This window comes from Leucoraja erinacea, unplaced genomic scaffold, assembly GCF_028641065.1.
Source record: "Leucoraja erinacea ecotype New England unplaced genomic scaffold, Leri_hhj_1 Leri_61S, whole genome shotgun sequence".
Taxonomy (NCBI): domain Eukaryota; kingdom Metazoa; phylum Chordata; class Chondrichthyes; order Rajiformes; family Rajidae; genus Leucoraja; species Leucoraja erinaceus.
In genome coordinates this window covers 586912-610513 of record NW_026576531.1, presented here as the reverse complement: position 1 = coordinate 610513, position 23602 = coordinate 586912, and the positions used below count along the sequence as shown (strand labels likewise).

At 45.4% G+C, this 23602-nt stretch overlaps 1 protein-coding gene across 3 annotated transcripts in view; it reads right to left on the bottom strand.

Annotated features, from left to right (window-relative positions):
* Positions 1–21445, bottom strand: part of LOC129694316 (ankyrin repeat and SOCS box protein 5-like) — a 63902-nt gene extending 42457 nt beyond the window's left edge. Inside the window, exons 1-3 of one of the 3 annotated variants that reach the window (XR_008722992.1) lie at positions 21418–21445; positions 18995–19165; positions 16525–16709 (exon numbers count right to left, since the gene is read on the bottom strand). Coding sequence is in view for 1 of the 3 variants with exons in the window: in XM_055631019.1 (XP_055486994.1) it covers positions 15572–15764 (193 nt within the window). In the remaining 2 variants the exon portion in view is untranslated. Of the gene's footprint in view, positions 1–15571; positions 16468–16524; positions 16710–18994; positions 20614–21417 lie in introns of those variants that run through there. The other 2 variants (XR_008722993.1, XM_055631019.1) reach the window with 2 other exon arrangements.
* Between the last annotated feature and the right edge of the window lie 2157 nt (positions 21446–23602).

Below are 23602 nucleotides of genomic sequence, written 5' to 3'. Positions count from 1 at the left end.
AAATAAATGATGGGTCTTTGTCCCAAACATTATGGAGGGCACTATATAAAGCAGGTTAAATTGCACACAAATACAAAGTTTTAAGGCCCTGTTAATCTGCTTTTCAAAGCAGGAACACAACGTGAATTTTAGCCATTATTTCAAAGGCTTCAATGTATTTTCTCTCATTTTTATGGCCTGTTTGGTCGGTATTTTTGAACAACAGATTATCTGGTCATGCTGTCCCTGGGAGAGTACTGTGCAAAAATTCATTTTGTTTAGTTTAGTTTGTTGATACAGCGTGGAAACTGGCCCTTCGGCCCATCGAGTCCGCACCAACCAGCGATTACCCGTTCTCTCCCACATACTAGGGACAATGTACAACGTTACCGAAACAAATGAACCTTCAAAGCAGCACGACTGTGGAGTGTGGGAAGCAAACGAGCATCCGGAGGAAACTCACGGAGTCACAGTGAGAACGTGCAGATTCTGTACAGGCAACTGCTGTTGTCAGGATCAAATCCGTGTCTCTGCTGTGGTGTGGCAGCAGCTCTACCGCTAAGACATTATGCTGCACTTACTTTCTTAGTTTCATTCCAAATTATGAAACTTGCAAAGTACTTAATTGACTGGGTCATTGTGACAGAGATGAGGAAGGACGTGCATAATGTAACATGGTGTCAAGACAATGATGGCTCAATAGGTCAACATTTTCCTCACGTCAGAAAGATGAAGGAGCTACAGGAAGCGGGGTGGAGCAGATGCCCCATTTAGCATCAATGGTGTCGAAGTGGAGACTGTCGAGAGCTCAAGTTGCTAGCCCTAAATATCAACAACAATTTGTCCTGGACCAACCACACTGATATTATGCAAGAAAGCACCGACATTTCCATGTCCTCAGGAGATTAGATGGATATGGGCCAAAACGCAGGCAGGTGGGACTAGTGTCTAGATGGGGCATGCTGGTCGGCATGGGCAAGTTGGGCTGAAGGGCCTGTTTCCATGCTGTGCGATTGTATGACTCTGAATCTATTAAGGAAGTTCAACATGGAACTCAGCAGGCTGAGGGGTGATCTAATAGAGGTGTATAGCCTCTCCGTGGATTGTCACCTTGTTGTGGTGGAGAAGCTTGTGTGGACCTGAGATCCTGAGAGCGATGCCGTCTGGAGCTGTGCCCCTGGTAGGGCCACCCATGGCGGTAAGGTCGAGGGGGAGGTCTCTGACAAAGAGCAATCCAACCAAGACCTCAACGGTGGAACAGGCGGAGGACGATGGCTGACCTTAGTGGAGCGTCACAACGGCTGGGAAGGCGGATGAAGGCTGCGGCAGAAAAGGGTCTCTGGTCGTCTTGGACTCCATGCCACTGGATCCCGACCCAGATCTGTCAAGGACCGGGGGGTGGCTGTCTGTGCACCAGTCTCCCCACGTTAAACAAAGTCATGCACAGGCGTCCTCCACATAGGGAATAGCACCCTGGAGACACCCATGGTCAGCCACGGCTGAAGGGGGTCTAAGAATATAAAATCATGAGGGAATAGTCTTATCTATGTGGGGGAGTCTTTTACACAGACTAGGGGGATTAAGAACTAGAGCACATAGGTTTAAGGAGAGGGAGGAAAGATTTAATAGGAACTTGAGAGGCAACTTTTTCACAGAGGAGGTAGTTCAACAAAGGTATTTGTACAGGTATATGAATATATCAGAATAGGAAAAGTTTAGAGGGATATTGGCCAAATGCGGGCAGGTGGGACTAATGTCTCTGGACATCTTGGTCAGTATGGACAAGTTGGGCAGAAGGGCCTATTTCTGTGCTGTATGACTGACTCTATGTCTCCAACAACTCTTACAATCTTCTACAATGCACCATAGAAAGCATAGTCAGATTGCATCACAGCTTGGTTTGGGAACTCTGCCCAAGACTGCAAAAAATTGCAGTTGTGGATGTAGACCAGACCATCACACAGACCACACTCCCCACCATTGTAGATGTAGCCCAGTCCATCACACAGACCACACTCCCCACCATTGTAGATGTAGCCCAGTCCATCACACAGACCACACTCCCCACCATTGTAGATGTAGCCCAGTCCATCACACAGACCACACTCCCCACCATTGTAGATGTAGCCCAGTCCATCACACACAGACCACACTCCCCAAAATTGTAGATGTAGCCCAGTCCATCACACACACCACACTCCCCACCATTGTAGATGTAGCCCAGTCCATCACACAGACCACACTCCCCACCATTGACTCCATCTACACTTCACGCTGCCTGGGGAAAGCAGCCGACATCATCAAAGACTTGTCCCACCTCAGTCATTCCTTCTTCTCCCTGCTCTATCTGATAGGCGACACAAAAGCTTGAAAGCGCGCACCATCATATTCGGGAACAACTTCTTCCCCACGCTTATCGGATTACTGAACGGTCCTCCCATCTGACAGGGTGTAGTCCCGATCTTCCAACCTACCTCATTGTGACCTTGCACTTTGTGACTATCTGCATTTCTCTGTAACTCTAACGCTGTAACATTGTAGCACTACATTCTGCACTCTGGTTTGTTCTCTTTGTACCAGTACATGTTGTAGCTCGATTACACTCACATATGGTGTGGATAGCACACTGAGAAAAGCTTTTCACTGTATCTCAGTAGACGTGACAAAGACAAAGTGATTCCAAACTAATGCCAAATACAAGCACTTGAACAAGTACAAGGTTCTTTTTCTAAATATTTTAAAGATGGTAGGGCTGTTTGGACAACATAATGAGGGCAACCTCCAACATAGCTTATATTCAAATATCTTGATGACAACTGAGAGGCAGCTTCATACCAAATACCTGCTCACGTGCTGCTTTCACCCAAGAAGTGAATGGCACTTATTGCCATGGTAAAAGCACACTGAGTTAGATGGGATTTCTGGTGCATGTTTGTTAATGATTCTTTTTGATTCGCCTGAACTATTAAAAGATCAAGGAATGTAGCGCACTGTGGTCAGTGGTCAAGGCCAGATTATCTCACATAAACATTCCACACCAAACTCCAGCTTCTTTCTAGAGTCAAGAGCGTTCGATTGTCATATGTACCAAAAATAAAACAATGGAGTCCAGAACCAGGGATCACAGTTTAAGAATAAGGGGTCAGCCATTTCGGACTGAGATGATGAAAAACATCTTCACCCAGAGAGTTGTGAATCTGTGGAATTCTCTGCCACAGAGGCAGCGGAAGCCGTTTCACTGGATGTTTTCAAGAGAGAGTTAGATTTAGCTCTAACGGGATCAAGGGATCTGGGGAGAAAGCAGGAATGGGGTACTGATTGTGGATGATCAGCCATGATTATATCGAATGACGGTGTTGGCTCGATGAGCCGAATGGCCTACTAATGCACCTATTTTCTATGTTTCTAGATAAGGTAGACAGAATCTTCTTCCCAGGGTTGGAAAAATCGAATATTAGCTTTGAGGTGATAGCTTTGAGGTGTTTAAATTATTTTCAACACAGACGTTGGTGGGTGCCAGGAACGTGCTGCCGTGGTGGTGGTGAAGGTGAATACAATAGTGGCGTATAAGATGTTTTTGGACAGGCATATGAATATGCAGGGAAGGCAGGTAAGTGATGGTCTTGGCATTATGTTCGGAATAGACACTGTGGGCCGAAGGGCCAGTTCTTGTGCTGTACTGTTCTTTGTCTATGTTCTAAATTAAGGAGCTCAATATTAGTGTAAAAATGCTCAAAGCCACTTGTGCAACCAGGATCACCCCTGGTTCACAACTGTGGCCCCTCCCCCAACATCGGGAACATGTTTCCTGCCTCTAGCGTGTCCAAACCCTTAATAATCTTTTATGTTTCAATAAGATACCCTCTCATCCTTCTAAACTCCAGAGTGTACAAGTCCAGCCGCTCCATTCTCCCAGCATATGACAGTCCCGCCATCCCGGGAATTAACCTTGTAGACCTCGCAAACCTTGTAATCTCAGCTGCCTTGGAATTTAAAACAAATTGCTAACTTTTGGTCGACTTCATTAAAATGAAACAGCTTCTTGTTCCTGTGACATTCAAAAGTCCAGTGTTTAGATTGTCATATGTACCAAAAACAGAAAAACAAAATGTTTTACTTGAGGCAGCTTGACACGTCTGTAAACACAGTATTCACAGATAGTAGAATAAATACAAAAAAATGGTCAAAAAAAATTACACAAAAAACAACAGTAATGCAAAATAAAAAGACCAAAGCCTTAGTGCAACCAACGCAGTTCATAGTTCATTGATTAGATAGTTGTTGAGAAGAAGCTGTTCTTGAACCTGGAGGTCATGGTTGTCAGGTTCCTGCACCTTCTCCTGATGGTAGGAGTGAATTGAGAGCATGGCCAGGCTAGTGTGAGTCTGATGATGCTGATTGCCTTTTTGATTCCACCTTTGTTGGTGGGATGGTCAGGTCAGTACCTGTGTTGGACTGTTCTCTACCGTACACCTGTAGACATTCAAGAGAGTATTCGTCGAGGTATTGAATCTCTCAATCATCTGAGGAAGTAGAGGCATTGATGGGGCCCATTGGCCCACGGACATTGTGCTAGCTGTAAGCCAAATAACTTGGCGATAAGCCTCCTACTTTGAAGATACAAAGAACCGCAGAGACAGTTGACGGCACGGAAAGACGGCACCCGGGACGGGCTGGGTTGGCACCCCCTAGTCTGTGTCGTTCGTGAGAAAGACACCCAACAAAGCTACGGAAAGGCCTAATGAACCACCATGGCCTAAAAATCCATCAGGCGCGAATGAAATGCTCAGAGAAGGAGAAAGAGGTGCAGCGCACAGGCCTTGAACCTGGTGAGATGCAGGAGGAGCCCGGCCAGGACTCACCCCACAGAGCCCAGTCCCTCCACGCACTAGAGTCTCCCAACCCCTGCAGAGTGGTTACTAAGATGGCTGATCCGTGGGCGGTTGCTGCTGGGACGCAAGTCGGGGCCTGATCAACCCCGGCTGGGTCGCCTGGGCGAGGGTGTCTGATGTTGTGAGACTCGAAACACCCGATGACCCCAGGTCACATCACTGAGGATGCGTCCCAGCTATACATCTAGAAGATGTATATTTTTCACAGGTGTTGGTTTATACCAAAGATAGACACAAACTGCTGGAGTGCCTCAGCTGGTCAGGAAGTATCTCTGGAGAAAACAGAATGGGGGACATTTTGGGTGGGGACCTTCTTCAGGCAAACATTAGGGGGGAGGGGGAGGTGAAAAAGCATCTGCGTGGCATTGTTTACACCTCTGACCTCAGAGATTGCCTTTTTGTGCCAATCCCTGCCATAATATCCCCAGAGCAAGCAGCCATAATGCTCACCATGAACCCTGGAGCTTCCACCTGCAGCGTCAAGTTGCAAGACTTCCTTATGATGAGTAAATCTGTGGAAATGTTTAATCGTCTCATACAAAGCCTTGTCTCCCAAACTTCCATTCCTTTCTGTTCCCGTTGCTGAAGATCTGATTCAGTACGTGCAGACAGCACTACCCCTCACTCTAGATATGCAGGAAGACAGCTCGGCTAGAGCATGAGACTCTTAAACTCAAGGTCGTGGGTTCGAGGCCCACGGTGGGTGACACTCTCTGTATTTTCAGCATTCACTGTACCTCAGTACACGTGACATGAAACTAAACTGAACCTTCTGAAACTGATTTTGCATTCAATTTGTACGCCAAATGATTTCTCCTGCTCATGCACAGAAACAGAGCTCTCTCCAGCTGGAAGCATGGCCACCTAATATTGTACATACAATGTACAAACAAATAACTGCACACATTGGTTCACACAAAGTGCTGGAGCACCTCAGAGGGTCAGGCAGCAGGGCAAACTGGTCTCTGGAGGACAATAGACAATAGGTGCAGGAGTAGGCCATTCGGCCCTTTGAGCCAGCACCGCCATTCACTGTGGTCATGGCTGTTCATCCACAATCAGTACCCTGTTCCTGCCTTCTCCCCGTATACCCTATCTTTAAGAGCCCTATCTAGCTCTCTCTTGAAAGTATCTAGAGAACCGGCCTCCACCGCCCATTGAGGCAGAGAATTCCACAGAGATGGACATTGCTAGATGGCATTTCAGGTCAGGACCCTTCTTCAGAATTAATTTTTTGTGTCTCTCTGCTGCAGGATTACTAGAATTAAATAGGACAAGAGATAAATATGTATACAAGCAGAAACACCGTTTGGATATCGCATAACATTTCAGAAAATGCACAAAGAACTTGCATATCAGTGGACATCGCCAACATCATTATCTGTGTTCGAAGCAGTAAATAATCCTCAGCGTACATGACCCATGTTATAGAGAAGGAAGAAAATGAAGATGCTGGAAGCTTGAGGCCATAAGGTCATGTGATAGGAGCAGAATTAGGCCATTCAGCCCATCAAGTCTACTCCACCATTCAATCATGGCTGATCTATTTATCCCTCCTAACCCCATTCTCCTGCCTCCTCATAACCTCTGACACCTGTACTAATCAAGAATCTATCTCTGCCGTAAAAATATCCACTGACTTGGCCTCTGTGGCAAGGAATTCCACTGATTCACCACCCTCTGACTAAAGAAATTTCTCCTCGTCTACTTCCTAAAAGAACGTCCTTTAATTCTGAGTCTGTGACCTCTAGTCCTAGACTCTCCCACTAGTGGAAACATCCTCTCCACATCCACTCTATCCAAGCCTTTCACAATTCTGTATGTTTCAGGTCCCCCCTCATATTTCTAAACTCCAGCGAGTACAGTCCCAGTGCCGACACACGCTCATCATAGGTTAACTTACTAATTCCTGGGATCATTCTCATAAACCTCCTCTGGACCCTCTCCAGAGCCAGCACATCCTTCCTCAGATATGGTGCCCATATTTGCTCACAATATTCCAAATGCGGCCTGACCAGCGCCTTATAGAGCCTCAGCATTACACCCCTGTTTTTGTACACAAGCCCTCTTGAAATAAATGCTACCATTGAGTTTGCTTTCTTTACTGCCGATTCAACTTGCAAATATACAAAGAATTGGTGCAACTTAGCGACTCAGGCAGCATTTGCGGAGGGAATGGAAGGCTACGTTGTGGGTCGGAACCTAGCTTTAAACCACTCCTCCACTTCTTTCTTATCTCCTTTTCACCTCCCACCTTTATCACTTACCCCACCCATCTGCCAATCACCTCTCTCATCTTACCAGTATCCACCTATCACTTGCCAGGCTTTGCCCCATCATTACCTCTGGTTTCCAGCTTTTCCTTCCACTGCTCCACCTGTCTAAAGCAAGGTCCCAACCACAAAATGGTGTCTGCCCATTCCCTCCACACATGCTGCGACACTCGAGACCTGAAACATCACCAGTTCCTTCTCTCCAGAGATGCTGCCTGCCCACAGCTGAGTTACTCCAGCATTTTGTGTCTATATTCGGTGTGAACCTGCATCTGCAGTTCCTTCCTACACATGGTGCTTGACCTGCTGAGTTTCTCCAGAAATGTGCTGTGACCCATATTACAGTGAACTCTACAAGGTTCATCTTATCAGTGGTCAAATTGTCCATTAATAGCTCGGATAAAACATTTTTAGATTCCAAGTGGATTTTTTTTTTAATTCTTTGCTGGAAAAAGTCAAGCTTCCTTCTATAGACTGGTGACCAACCTGTAATGTGAGACTGGCTCGCTGACCCAACAACTGTGTCGGAGAATAGAATGTGAGCATTGGTGGTGAGTGAGTATCCGGGAAAGAATTGCTGAGTGACTGACTCACTGCTCGTGTCACATTGATAGCTTACTGAGTTATCGAGATTAAACCATCGACATATCTGGGTATGTGTCTGTCAGTCGGACGTTTTTAATGAGTTGAGTTATGGGGCAAGTGCAGCCTGAGCGATGGAACATACCAGTCCAATGACGAGACAAGCATCTGAAGTTCTGGGATACTGGACCACGAGACAACATTTCAATACCACCCGAACAGCGGGATAATTTAAATTAACCTCAATACAAAGTGAGAATCACTATGTAGAAACACGGAACTACAGATGCTGGACACAAAATGCTGGAGTAACTCAGCGGGACAGGCAGCATCTCTGGAGTGAAGAAATGGGTGACGTTTCGGGTCAAGACCCTTCTTTCGACTGATGTCAGGAGAGAGGGAGATACACAGATAAGGAAGTGTCAGGTGTGAAAACAGGACAAAGGGGATGTAGACCAAGTAAAACTCGTCCCTTGATATACGTGACAATGATAAATCAATTAAAATACAAACATGTCCACCCCAAAGCCTCTGCTCCTCCTAAGTCAGTCAATGCACCCTTCCCAGAAATGATACCATTACTATTTCAATGCAAAGCTATATACAAATCTTAGTTTAATTTATTGTCACGTGTACCATGGTACAGTAAAAAGCCTTTGTTGCGTGCTAACCAGTCAGCAGAAAGACAATATATGATTACAATCGTGCCATTCACACGTATTGCCACAAGTGCAGATTCTAACACAAGAATCACTCTTTTGTATTCCATCAGTATTTTAGCTCAGAGAGAAGAGTCTGGTCAGCATCGATGAGTTGGGCTGAATGCCTATTTCCATGCTGTGACTCCTAGTTTAGTGTATGAGTTTCATGTCAACAAGCAAATCCATTGCATCCTGGAGGAGATGACATTTGAATCAGAAGGCAGCAGCTCATTTTCACACAACCTTGCATCAATAAGAATGGGATCATTATCACAAGATCTATTTTTCTTGGAAATGTTAAACACAAGGGCAGGGCACCAGAATATTTCCTGAGTCTTTCCAAAATATCATGATAAATCCATCAAGCAAGACCCAACCTCAGATTAACAACTCATTTGAAAGACAGTAAGTCTAGCAGTAAATCAAGGCAGTCTGAAGAAGGGTCTTGACCCAAAACGTCAATCATACCTTCTCTCCAGAGATGCTGCCTGTCCTACTCCAGCTTTTTGTGTCTATCTTCAGTTTAACCCAGCATGTCCTTCCTACATCATAAGAATGCAAAGCTGCATTGAAGCATCATTTAAGATGTCCCTGCTCATCGATTGGGAATTCATTCGACAATCCTGTGATTTATCGGTGAGACTTTGACTGATTGAATCATTGAGGCAGATGACCAAAGGCTTGATAAAGCAGCATCATAATGGCTGAAAGGAGGTTGAGAAGCATAGGGCAGGACATAGAACAAAGAAAAGTTGAGCATAGGATTAGCCCCTTTAGCCGAAAAAGTCTGTGCCAAACTGATGTGTCAGCCTGCACGTGATCCAATATCTCTCAATCGCATGGGTATCTTTGTGTCTATCTAAAAGCCCTTATCAAGTGTTTGCACCACTGCCCTGTGCGGCCATTCCAGGCATCCACCACCCTCAGTAACAAAACCTGCCCAACCACATCTCATTCAAACTTTATTATGGGGATCTAGGAAATAGCAGACAGGCTGAACAGGTAATTGGGATCCGACTTCACTAAGGAGGACACACACAATCTCCCAGATGTACTTGTGGCCAGAGGATCTGGGGTGTCAGAGGAACTGAAGGAAATCCACATTGGGCAGGAAATGGTGTTGGGTAGATGGGACTGAAGGCTGATAAATCCCCAGGGCCTGATGGTCTGCATCCCAGGGTACTTAATGAGGTGGCTCTAGAAATCGTGGACGCATTGGTGATAATTTTCCAATGTTCCATAGATTCAGGATCAGTTCCTGTGAATTGGAGGGTAGCTAATGCTATCCGACTTTTTAAGAAAGGCGGGAGAGAGAAAAAACAGAGAATTATAGACCAGTTAGCCTGATATCGGTGGTGGAAAAGATGCTGAAGTCAATTATAAAAGATGAAATAGCGGCACATTTGGATAGCAGTAACAGGATCGGTCCGAGTCAGCATGGATTTACGAAGGGGAAATCATGCTTGACTAATCTTCTGGAATGTTTTGAAGATGTAACTAGGAAAATGGACAAGGGAGAGCCAGTGGATGTAGTGTACCTGGACTTTCAGAAAGCATTTGATAAGGAACCAACAAACTACCACATCAAAGGGAGGCTACAGATTTTTGGCTGTTGAGTAGAGCAATTACTCGTGGATAAAAACTGTTTTTATGTCTGGCTGTGGCAGCTTTGACAGTCCGGAGTCGCCTTCCAGAGGGAAGTGATTCAAAGAGTTTGTGGCCAGGGTGAGAGGGATCAGAGATGATCTTGCCCGCTCGCTTCCTGGCCCTTGCAGTGTACAGTTCATCAATGGAGGGAAGGTTGCAGCCAACAGTCCTCTCTGCTGATTGGACGATTCGCTGCATTCTCCAGGTGTCGTGCATAGGTAAAGAGTAGGGTATAACGGGTCCCTTTCAGAATGGGAGGCAGTGACTAGTGGGGTACCGAAAGGCTCGGTGCTGGGACCGCAGCTATTAACAATATATATTAATGATTTAGATGACGGGATTAAAAGTAACATTAGCAAATTTGCAGATGACACAAAGCTGGGTGGCAGTGTGAATTGTGAGGAGGATGCTATGAGGATACAGTGTGACTTGTTCATCAGTCACTGAAAGTAAGCATGCAAGTACAGCAGGCAGTGAAGAAAGCAAATGGCATGTTGGCCTTCATAACATGAGTTGCGTATAGGAGCAAAGAGGTCCTTTGCAGTTGTACAGGACCCTGGAGTATTGTGTGCAGTTTTGGTCTCCATTTTTGTGGAAGGACATTCTTGCTATTGAGGGAGTGCAGCGTAGGTTCACAAGGTTAATTCCAGGGATGGCGGGACTGTCATATGTTGATTGAATGGAGCAGCTGGGCTTGTAATCTCTGGAATTTAGGGTGAGAGGGGATCTTATTGAAACATATAAGATTATTAAGGGTTTGGACACGCTAGAGGTAGGAAACATGTTCCCGATGTTGGGGGAGTCCAGATCCAGGGGCCACAGTTTCAGAATAAGGGGTAAGCCATTTAGAACGGAGATGAGGAAAAACGTTTTCACACAGAGAGTTGTGAATCTGTGGAATTCTCTGCGTCAGAGGGCGGTGGAGGCAGGTTCTCTGCATGCTTTCAAGAGAGAGCTAGATAGGGCTTTTAAAAATAGCAGAGTCGGGGGATATGGGGAGAAGGCAGGAACAGGGTACTGATTGGGGATGACATTGAATGGCGGTGCTGGCTCGAAGGGCCGAATGGCCTACTCCTGCACCTATTGTCTATCATCATCTTATCTCTATGCCCTCTAGTCTTTATCATTTCCCCCCAAGGAATACAGGTTCTGAATATTTACCCTATCTCTGCTTCCCATCATTTTAACTTTATCAGGTCAATGGTTCAATGGGTATTTATTGTCACATATGCAATTAAACATTACATAGTTTGTATATAATGCCAGTCCCGCCACCATGTGTGGCACCATTTTATCATGTTCAATGTCCAGATTCCAGTGTGTTCATTCAACCAGAGCAGCTCACGATCCCCTCTGTCGCCGAAGAGTGGCTCGGCCCGTGAACTGTCCTCCCTCTCTTCCTCATGTCTGCCATCGTGTGTCATCAGGGCAACCTCCTGCAGCCCATCTAAAGGCACTGGAGGCATTAGCCCCTTTCACCCTCTTACTGGCCCATGCTCTCCACGCCTGATGTTTCCAGCGACTCCATTCCACATCCAACGAGCTTTCGGGAAGGGAGGGGGTTCTACATCCGAGAAGCCTCCAAGTGAGTTCCTTTCTCAACCTCAGGAGAAATTCGGCCCTTCGAGCCATTACCGCCATTTAATGTGATCATGGCTGATCATCCACAATCAGTACGCCGTTCCTGCCTTCTACCCACATCCCCTGACTCCGCTATTTTTACGAGCCCTATCTAGCTCTCTTTTGAAAGTATCCAGAGAACCTGCCTCCACCGCCTTCTGAGGCAGAGAATTCCACAGACTCACAACTCTCTGTGAGAAAAAGTGTTTCCCCATCTCCGTTCTAAATGGTTTACCCCTTATTCTGGTAAATCTCTTCTGTACCATTTCAAAGCCTCCACAAACATCCTGTAATAATTCTATAGCTTAGGCCCTTGGCAACTAAATAGGAATCTATCAATGGTTGAGGGATTGGAGTGTTATATGCATGATTTGAAATATACCAAAAACTGAAAAGTATATAGAACATAGAAGAGTACAGCACATGCACAGGGTCTTCAGGCCTCAATGTCTGTGCTCAACATGATGCCAAGACCAACTCGTATCTGCCTGTACATGATCCATATCCCTCCAGTATCTGCATGTCCATGTGCCTAAACATAAGTCTCCTAAACACCAGCATGGTATTTGCCTCCACCACTACCCCGGCAGCATTCTGGGAGCTCACCAGCCTCATTGTAAAAAAAACTTGGCCCGCACATCTCCTTTAAACTTTTCCCCTCTCACCCTAAAGATGTGCCCTCTAGTATTTTATTCTGCCATCCTGGGAAAAAGGTTCAGGCTGTCTATCCTATCTATACCTCTCATCATTTTGTATGCCCCTCAACCTCCAGTGTTCCAGAGTAATCAATCCAAGTCTGACTGACCAACCTCTCTCTGTAGCTAATACTGCCTAAACCACCTCTACACCCTTTCTAAAACTTCAACGTCCTTTCTATAAATGGTTGACTAGAACTGCATGTCATACTCCAAATGCGGCCTAACCAAAGTCTTATAAAGCTGCACTCTTTTTAAAAGTCAAGGATTAAAGAAACAATTCTGGGACTGGATTTCCCCAACAGACAGCTCTGTTGAAACCTGTGCAGACCCTTCGCACGCCGCGGAGTCCCTTGCACAAGTCAGATGTCCCAGCGATGTTGGGACACCGAGCTTCATCTCTAGTTATATTCAGGGTCCTGAGTTTAGTTGAGTTTATGTTAGAGATACTGAGTGGAGCCGGAGGGGGTGGGAGATTGCAACCTTCACGTGGTCCGCCCTGTTTTGACGAACGCAATCAGCCCGGCGTGCACAATCAAATAAGATCAAATAGAACAAGTTGTCCAACAACTTTAGGCTGTGTACGCCATACGCAAGAAGAAGTGGAGCCAGAACATTTGGCCTATCAGGCCCGCACCAACCAGCAATCACCAACCCGTACACCAGTTCTATCCTACACACTAAGGACAATTTATAGAAGCCAATTAACCTACAAGCCTGCACCTCTTTAGAATGTGAAAGGAAACCGGAGCACCAAGAGAAAACCCACGCGGTCACAGGGAGAATGTACAAACTCCGTACGGACAGCACCCGTAGTCTGGATCAACCCGGGTCTTTAGCGATGTGAGGCAGCAACTCTACCGCTGCACCACTGTGCTGCCCAAATAGCTGCACGAACAGAGCTTCTCCCCAGAAATGTGCTTAAAAATCAGCAAAGCCAAGCAGACCTGCTGGCAAGATCTGCCCTAATCATTGTCTCATTTATTGTGTTTAGCATCAGTGAGTGGGCTAAATCAGCAGTTAATTACTGTACTGCCACTCCAGACCTCAGGACAACTAATCCTCTGCACCATCACTATATCATTGTACATCCTCAGCTGGCTTCTTCTGGGGATCTCATTGTACACAAGCAAACACGTGGTAGCAGTGCACCACTTCAGGAAGCATGGTGGAGGACATGCCACGTTTACATCAATGGTGTAAAAGTGGAAATGGTTGAGAGCTTCAAGTTTCTTGCTGTTAATATTACTGATGATCTATTGTGGACTAACCACATTGATGCGACAGCCTAGAAGGCATACGGTCTACTTCAGGAGAATGAGGAAATGGGGCATGTCTCCAGTGAGTCTTACAAACTTCTATAGATGCACCACAGAAAGCATACTGTCGGTTGCATCTCAGCTCGGTTTGGAAACGGTTCTGCCCCAGACCATAGATTCTCTTGCAAAGAGTTGTAGATGTAGCCCAGTCCATCACACAAACCACACTCCCCACCATTGTAGATGTAGCCCAGTCCATCACACAGACCACACTCCCCACCATTGTAGATGTAGCCCAGTCCATCACACAGACCACACTCCCCACCATCGTAGATGTAGCCCAGTCCATCACACAGACCACACTCCCCACCATTGTAGATGTAGCCCAGTTCATCACACAGACCACACTCCATTGTAGATGTAGCCCAGTCTTCACACAGACCACACTCCCCACCATTGTAGATGTAGCCCAGTCCATCACACAGACCACACTCCCCACCATTGTAGATGTAGCCCAGTCCATCACACAGACCACACTCCCCACCATTGTAGATGTAGCCCAGTCCATCACACAGACCACACTCCCCACCATTAACTCCATCTACATTTTACGCTTCCTCGGGAAAGCAGCCGACATCATCAAAACAGTCCTTCCATAAACCAGGGTACCATCCGAATCACCTCTACCCTATTACGGACATTGGACTTGGATTATAGAACTGATGCGCTACAATGCTGAGAACTATATTCTGCACTCTGTATCTTCCCCTTTGCTCCACCTATTGTACTGGAGTTTGACATAATTATACCTATGTGTGCTTGATCTGTTTGGACAGCATGCTGAACAAAGCTTTCAGCTGTAGTTCGGTATACGTGACTATATAAACCTGCAACAACACTGCCCTGTCCCCAGCGACCTTTGTGCAGACCATTCAGTCCGAGTCCTTAATGCTAACTTCCACATTTGCGGGTATATACGGCAGTTTGGTGTTGAAGCACACCACGGTTCAACAGGTTCCTCTGCGTATCAGATTAAAATAGAATCTTATTTTACCTGGATCCAAGTTTTGTTAGTACTCTCCAATGTGCATTCCCAAAAGCTTTAAACATTGATTTCAATTTGTTTTAATATGTTGTTGCATAATATGTTTACTTTAATAAACGTCAGTACCTATCAAGAACAAAAACAGGAGCTGCAATGAATCATTCATATTTGACATAATCAAAGTTAATAACTCAATTACTATTAAATGTGATTTAATGCTGGTTCCTGACACTCACAAATTGTTTTATTAACTTTTATTAAAATGTAAATACTGGTTCTGTTCTGTTCTGTAGTTTTTGCACAATCTGCAGGCATTGCCACTTTCATTTCACTGCACATCTTGTATGTGTAAGTAACAAATAAAGTTGACTTGACTTGATGGAACAATGAACACTATATTACGGTTCTACACACGTTAGTTAGCCTCTGTATTCTTATGATGATTGCAAGGATCACACACAGAAAGTAACGCATCATTTCCAAAGGGCTTGTAAGGGAGGGGATGTCAACCACAGTATCAAACGCAGCCGGATTTGCAGCCGAGGTCAGGGCCAACATTTGGCACCACAGCAGGAATGTTGAATGTCAAAAACAAATGCCAGACCTCAGTTGAAAACTTTGCACAAACTCAGAGGTTTCTCTTTCGTGCTGAAACAGAGAGACGAGGTGTGACCCCAAGGAAGATGGCAAGAACTCACGGCAAAATCAGTGATCAGAAAATACAAATAAAAATCTGCAGAAGGTGGAAATCTGAAATTAGATCAGCAAAAGCTGGAAATACATCATTTTGCTGCTACCTGTTAAGCCAATGGAATCCAAGAGAATGATAGTGAGGGAAGAGACAACAGATTGGGCCGATCACACAAATGCAGACTGACCTTGAGCTGGAGTGGCTCCGTAAAACTCTGCAGCTATCCGGGCTGCCTCCGCACGGTTCCCCTTCACTATGTAGAAGTGGCTCAGGATGCCAAGGCTGATCTTCACAAACAGTTTGAAGCAGAAGAGGGCGAATATGGTGAAGTAGACATTGGCCAAGTGCTGGGAGAAACGGTAGTTTTCCACCGCCGTCATTGCTTCCACTCAGCTAATGTAACTCTTTTCATGCGAACACACCGACTGTGTCCTGAAGCTGCTTTAAACAGGCGGGCGGGTGGCTCCTGACAAAATAAGCATCAGTTGCTTGTGACGGTGCCAGCTTCAGTCTATTTGAGGCAGATTGGTCATGGAGTTTATCATTTGGTGGATACACTGTACTAATAATGCTCGCTGGCACTGGGCTGCTCATCTGATCAAACAATTTGTACAACACAAGTGACTATTTTTACCACTCCCCACATGATATTCACAGTTGTAAAATCAAGAATGGACTGAGTCATCTTCACATGTCGAGAGCAGAGAATGGTGCTAAGCATTATACAAACAAGCGATTTACAGTGGTGAAGAGCTTTTAACACTTGTTAAGGGACTATTAGAAAAGCTTTAATTGGAGGAACAAACAGTGTAGAGATCCAACACAATTCCAATCACATCCAGAATAATTCTACACCTTTAGAAATGAGGAATTGCAGATGCTAATACACAAAGGGACACAAAATGTGTAAAAAGGAACTGCAGATGCTGATTTACACCAAAGCTGGACACAGAGTGCTGGAGTAACTCAGCGGGTCAGGCAGCATCTGTGGAGTACATAGATAGGTGACGTTTCACAGAGTGCTGGAGTAACTCAGCGGGTCAGGCAGCATCTATGGAGAACATGGATAGGTGATGTTTCACAGAGTGCTGGAGAGTGCTGGAGTAACTCAGCGGGACAGGCAGCATCTGTGGAGAACATGGATAGGTGACGTTTCACAGAGTGCTGGAGTAACTCAGCGGGTCAGGCAGCATCTGTGGAGAACATGGATAGATGACGTTTCACAGAGTGCTGGAGTAACTCAGCGGGTCAGGCAGTATCTGTGGAGAACATGGATAGGTGACGTTTCACAGAGTCCTGGAGTAACTCAGCAGGTCAGGCAGTATCTGTGGAGAACATGGATAGGTGACGTTTCACAGAGTGCTGGAGTAACTCAGCGGGTCAGGCAGCATCTATGGGGAACATGGACAGGTGATGTTTTGGATCGGGACCCTTCTTCAGAATGATTGTGGGGTGGGGGGGGGAAGAAGAAAGCTGGAAGAGTGGAGAGGCAGGACAAAGCGTGAGGAGAAAGCTTTGATGGAGATGGGTGTGAGGTGTTGGAAAGCCAAACCAGGGCAGGACCTTCCCAGGAATTGTTAGGGAATGTTGAAGAGCAAAGGGATCCAGGAGTGTAGGTATACAATTCCTTGAAAGTGGCATCAGAAGTGGATAGTGAGAAAAAAGGCTGTTGGTATATTGACCATCAGTCAGTTTATTGGGCACAGAAACAAGGAACTGCAGATGCTGGTTTACAAAAAGGACACATAATGCTGGCGTAACAGTGGGTCAGGCAACGTCACTGGACAACATAGCGGGAGAATCTAGGAGCAGAGGACACAGCCTCAGAATTAAAGGACGTACCTTCACGAAGGAGATGAGGAGGAATTTCGTCAGTCAGAGGGTGGTGAATCTGTGGAATTCATTGCCGCAGAAGGCTGTGGAGGTCGTCATTGGATATATTTAAGGCAGAGATAGATAGATTTTTGATTAGAACGGGTGTCAGGGGTTATGTGGAGAAGGCAGGAGAATGGAGTTGAGGGGGAGAGTTAGATCAGCCATGATTGAATGGCAGAGTAGACGATGGCCGACTGGCCTATTTCTGCTCCGACAACTTATGTGAGACACTTGACCTATGGCCTTTCATTCACTCTGCAATAGCCTAGCAAGTAAAGGACAAAGGACATTTATTGTCACATACACCAATTGGTGTAGTGAAAGTTGAGTTGCCGTTGCAGCACACCAATAAAAATAAAACACAACGTTAAGATCCTTTGATGATCTCTCAGCAGAGCGAGATGTCCGTCGGGGAATGTTGCCGACTGGTCCATTCCAGACTGCAGGGGTACGTGCTGAGGGACGCACTGAAGCTCGGTGCAGCCAAAGCCAAGGCTCTGTGGGGGTGGACCACAGTCTTGGGTCCTTCTGCTGATGCACATTGGGGAGCAGGGTGTGGTGGAGACACCCCACAAAATGAGGGAAGTGTTATCATTCCAGGAGGCCACTGGGTGGCAGGGGTGCTGGGGAGAATGATATATTTGTGAACCCCACCAAATGCAACGCTAATTAATATATATAGCCGCTGAGAAAGCCGGAAGAGTTTTTGTATATATTAGGTATGTTACAAAACCTACCTGAATCGCCATTGGGAATCTGCCCTCAGCCATGTCGGCGATTTTGGCGCTGTTTGGAGGGGGCGGGTTTAAAACGCGATTTTTACTAGGCTGTACTAATCGCAGATGTTCAGCCTAGTAAATCATTAACGAAAAATCGCTGCAAGACCCGGTCGCAAAAGGTATTATTAGTTTTATAGGCCTCGATAATATAGTTATGACAATTTTAAAATTACTGTTTTATTCCGCGACCTCTCGCAGCCCCAGGGTTTTATAGAGCAAACAATTAAAGGTATGTACCTTATTTTTACATTAAATGGGGCATATATATAACCCTGTAATTAAAGTTATCTATAGCGAGTGGTTCATTTTGGGCTTTTTATATCCCGCAGTATTTTTCTCGGCATTTGAGGGCACTAATCCAGCGCTATGTCAACATTCTAAACCAGCGCGTTCACAGAAACCCACTGGAAAGCCGATTTAAATGTGCATTTATTTACAGCAATTGAACACTAAATTCCTTCCATTTGGCCTATAAATTAATGTAAATTAGATATAAAAATCATGTTATATTGTGAATTATTTGTGAATAATCTTTGGACACTTAGGCTATTTAAAAATGTTAATCTTTCCTTAAGAAATGGCCTGTTGACTATCCAAGATCACAGCTTTTTTGTAATGTCCATTGAAAATCAATAGGGAACAAGATGCTAATTTCCGAGTATGAAAATGGCCATAACTTTTTTAATACTTGAGATATGAAAGTGAATTTGGTGTCAAATTAAACTTATTGTTATGCTTTATCTGATGGGATAAATTGCAGACTTGATTTTTAAAATCTCAAAATTTTGTAACATTGCTATATATATGTTTTATTCTGAATGATGTTTATTTTTGGGATTAAAAATTAGGGATCCGAGCTGAGCCAGTGATGTCAACATCCTGAAAAAGTAGTACATCGAACAATAAATTACCATGCCCATCAGATATTGACATCAAGGAGCAAGTCAAACACTGACCTTTCACAACCTGAAGCCTGCTCCTTCCATGGGCCATAGGTGGACCTACCAATATTACAGCATTGGTGTCAGCTTTCATAGTGGTAGAAGCAGGGGCCATCTGACATTCCATTGCTGCAGTGTGGCTCAGAAATGACCTGTGCTGGAGGAACTCAACCTGTCAGACAGCATCTATGGAGGCAATGGACAGATGGTGTTTCGGGTTAGGACCCTTCTGCAAACTGATGGGAGTAGGAGGGGAGGAAGCTGTAAAAGAGAGGTAGATAAGGGACAAAGCCTGGCCAGTGATAGGTGGATACAGGTGAAGGGGATGAATGGCAAGTGGGTGGAGTAAGTAACGTTACAGCTTTCAGACCCCAATAACAGGAAAATAAACCTAAATAACACCTTTTGGTGGCAACATTTTGCACGCAGCACAGCAGCAAAGATTCAAATACAGCTTTCCTGAACGTAATTATGCATTCAACAGACAATAGACAATAGGTGCAGGAGTAGGCCATTCGGCCCTTCGAGCCAGCACCGCCATTTAATGTGATCATGGCTGATCATCCACAATCAGTACCCCGTTCCTGCCTTCTCCCCATATTCCCTGACTCCGCTATTTTAAAGAGCCCTACCTAGCTCTCTCTTGAAAGCATCCAGAGAACCTGCCTCCACTGCCCTCTGAGGCAAAGATATTAGCTTCTGTACTTTTTATTATATTGAACACATATCCTTACTTTTAGGCAAATTTAGAATTCCATTTTGATACAAGACAACAGTTGGCTTAAGCAACAATTCCGTTTTATGGAGGCAGCAGAATGAAGAGGTATTACCATGCGCTAACAGGGATCAACTACTCAGCATTTCCTAGCTGCTCACTTGTACATTGGCAGTGTATCGGACCTAAATTCAGACAAAATAAAAATAGATTCTCTACTACAATAGCCGATGGAAGTGTCATCGAGGGGGATATATTACAGTATCTATATTTGCCCTATTACTTTTTTTAGCTGTCCTTTTGCAATCGTTTCCAGAAAATCACTCGGCATTAAGTTTTAATAGCATTTGACTTTACCCAACAAAATAGTTTCCTACTATCTGTATCAGATTGCCAGCTGTTGAAGGCAACACAGATTCCGATCCCGCCAACAATTAATTTGTTGGCAAATAGATGATAAAGTCACATAAATCACAAAATGAGTCAAATGTCTACAATTGGTAAACACCATCACTCCGCTCACAACAGCGTTTGTGTCATGGGTATATACATTCCACAGTCTTTAGACATGGGACATCTTTGGTCATGCACAATAAGCCATGGAAAATAAAAAAAGAGGCTGGCACTGAACTTCAATGCCTCAATAAAAAGCCAGTCTCACAATAGATAACCAAGAATCTACTGATTGTCATGAAAACCCACCTGGCTCATTGATAAAGAAACATAGAAAATAGGTGCAGGAGGAGGCTATTCGGCCCTTCGAGCCAGCACCGCCATTCATTGTGATCTTGGCTGATCGTCCCTAATCAATAACCCATGCCTGCCCTCTCCCCATATCCCTTGATTCCACTAGCCCAGGGGTGGGGAACCTGCAGCCTTAAGGCCACATGCGGCCTTCTAGGCCATTAAGTGCAGCCTTTTGAATGAATCCAAATTATGTAGAAAAAACATAATTTCATTTTTATGAATATGTTTTTGTTCGTCTTTATTATTTTTATTTTAATCATAAAATGAATGTATTTAAAATACTAAAGAGTAAAAGAAGAGTCAACGAAATAATCCTCCCCGACACAATTACAAACATTAGTAAGTCAAAAGGGCTATTTTAACAAAATAATGTACATTTTGAAGTATATCTAATTGAAGTTTCTTGGATGTGGCCATATTAGATTACAGCTAACTTAATGGGGCATTCTGACATGAAAATATTCCCCACCCCTGCACCAGCCCCTAGAGCTCTATCTAACTCTCTCTTAAATCCATCCAGTGCCTTGGCCTAGTGGCAGGGAATTCCACAAATTCACAACTCTCTGGGTGAAAAAGTTTTTTCTCACCTCAGTTTTAAATGGCCTCCCCTTTATTCTAAGATCTAAGATTTATCCCCTGGTTCTGGACTCGCCCAACATTGGAAACATTTTTCCTGCATCTAGCTTGTCCAGTCCTTTTATAATTTTATGTTTCCATAAGATCTCCCCTCTGCCTTCTAAACTTGTGAATACAAGCCAAGTCTTTTCAATCTCTCCTCATATGACAGTCCCGCCACCCCAGGGATCAATCTCGTGAACCTACGCTGCACTGCCTCAATCACAAGGATGTCCTTCCTCAAATTAGTACAAAACTGTACACAATACTCCAGATGTGGACTCACCAGAGCCCTCTACAACTGCAGAAGATATAATTCACCAATGTCAATTAAGAGCAGCATTGTGCTGTCATTCATTACCTGGTCAGGCCAACATTGAACTCTCCCTGTTACAACGTGCAGAAACAATGATGAGATGGAATACAGGAACAACATCAAAAACAGTGATGGGCTGTCCCTCTCGCCCCAACCCCCTCCCTCGTTCTCCTCTCTCCCCTCACCCTCCATAAACACCTCCTCAATCTCTCTTACTCCCCCTCAACTGCCCTTCAATGTAATCTCCTCCCTCTACCCCACCCCTCAACCTCCCCCTGCACTCCCTCAAACTTCCCCACCCCCTCAACTCACACATACACACCCACACTCTCACATGTATACTCACTCGCACACACTCTCACACAAACTCAAATATATACTCACACACAACCTCACACATGTATATACCCACACCACAAACCCATCCTCACACATATATATATGCCCCCGCACTCCTTCTCACACACGCCGTCACACGCACACATATACCCTCACACACACACACATAAGGTTCCGCATGGTAGGCTGCTCTGTAAGGCTAGATCACATGGGATCCAAGGAGAGGGAGCCGAATGGATAACAAATTGGCTTCATGGAAGGAAGCAGAGGATGATGGTGGAAGGTTGTTTCTCAGACTGGAGGCCTGTGACTAGGGGTATGCCTCAGGGTTCGGTGCTGGGCCCGTTATTGTTTGTCATCTACATCAATGATTTGGATGACAACATACAGGGCAATTAGCAATTTTGCAGATGATACAAAAGTGAGTGGTTATAGTGAAGATGGTTGTGAACGATTGCAGCAGGATCTGGATCGATTGCCCAGGTGGGCGGAGGAATGGTTGATGGAATTTAATACAGAGAAGTGTGAGGAATTGCATTTTGGGACGTCGAACAAGGGCAGGACCTACACAGTGAATGGTCGGCCTCTGGGGAGTGTTGTAGAGCAGAGGGATCTAGGAGTACAGGTGTATGGTTCCTTGAAGGTCAAGTTGCAGGTGGATAAGGTGGTCAAAAAGGCTTTTGGCACTTTGACCTTCATCAGTTAGAGTATTGAGTACAGAAGTTGGGAGGTCCTGTTGCAGTTGTATAAGATGTTGGTGAGATCACATTTAGAATATTGTGTTCAGATTCTGAGAAAGATCAATCAATTAATCAAATTTATTCATCACAGACACAATAAAGTGCAGTGAAATGAATTTACCAGCAGCGGTACAATAAAAAAGAACACACAATACACAATAATATTTAACACAAACATCCACCACAGCATTCCTCACTGTGGTCGGGGCCATGGCGTTCCACAATCGCCGCTTCGGGCGGCCAGATGTACAGGCCCTCTCTTCTGGAAGGTAAGTCCCGAATCGGTGGTTCCCTACCGGAGACCGCTGCTTCAAGATGATGTAGGCCACAGGCCAGCAGTCGGAGTTCTTCTCCAGGGATCCCCGGTGAGGGATCCCACTCCGGACGGTAAGTCCGCACCGCGCCCGCGGCATCAGGATGTTGAAGGCCGGCGGTTGGAGCTCTTCTTCTCCGGGGGCCCCCAATGAGGGATCCCAGGCTCCGGACGCTGCATCAGCTGGAGCTCTGTAGACTGCAGCTTCAGTCTGAACAGTCCGCGGGCCAGCGATCGGAAAAAGTCCACGCTGTGCCCGCTGCTGAAGCTCTGGGCCCGACTCTGGGAAAGGCCGCACCAATCCATGGTGTTACGCTGCGAGTGAGGCGATATGGAAAAAGTCGCCTCTCCGTGGTGGAGGCGACCAAAAGTGGTTTCCCCCTTTCCCCCCACACAAGACACACTGAGAGACATTAAAACAAACATTTGGACACTACAAAAAATTACAAGGATGTTGCCAGGACTCGAGGGTGTGAGCTACAGGGAGAGGTTGAGTAGGCTGGGACTATTCCTTGGAGCGCAGGAGGATGATGGATGAACTTATAGAGGTGTACAAAATCATGAGAGGAATAGATCGGGTAGATGCACAGAGTCTCTTGCCCAGAGTACGGGAATTGAGGACCAGAGGACATAGGTTTAACGTGAAGTGGAAAATATTTAATAGGAATCTGAGGGGTAACTTTTTCACACAAAGAGTGGTGGGTGCATGGAACAAGCTGCCAGAGTACCCTGACACACACACACACACACGAGGCAATATAGTGAGTGCGAGGCAGATAGACAGACAGACGGACGGACGGGTCGTAGCGGAGAGTCTCAATGAATGTTCAGCAGGCAG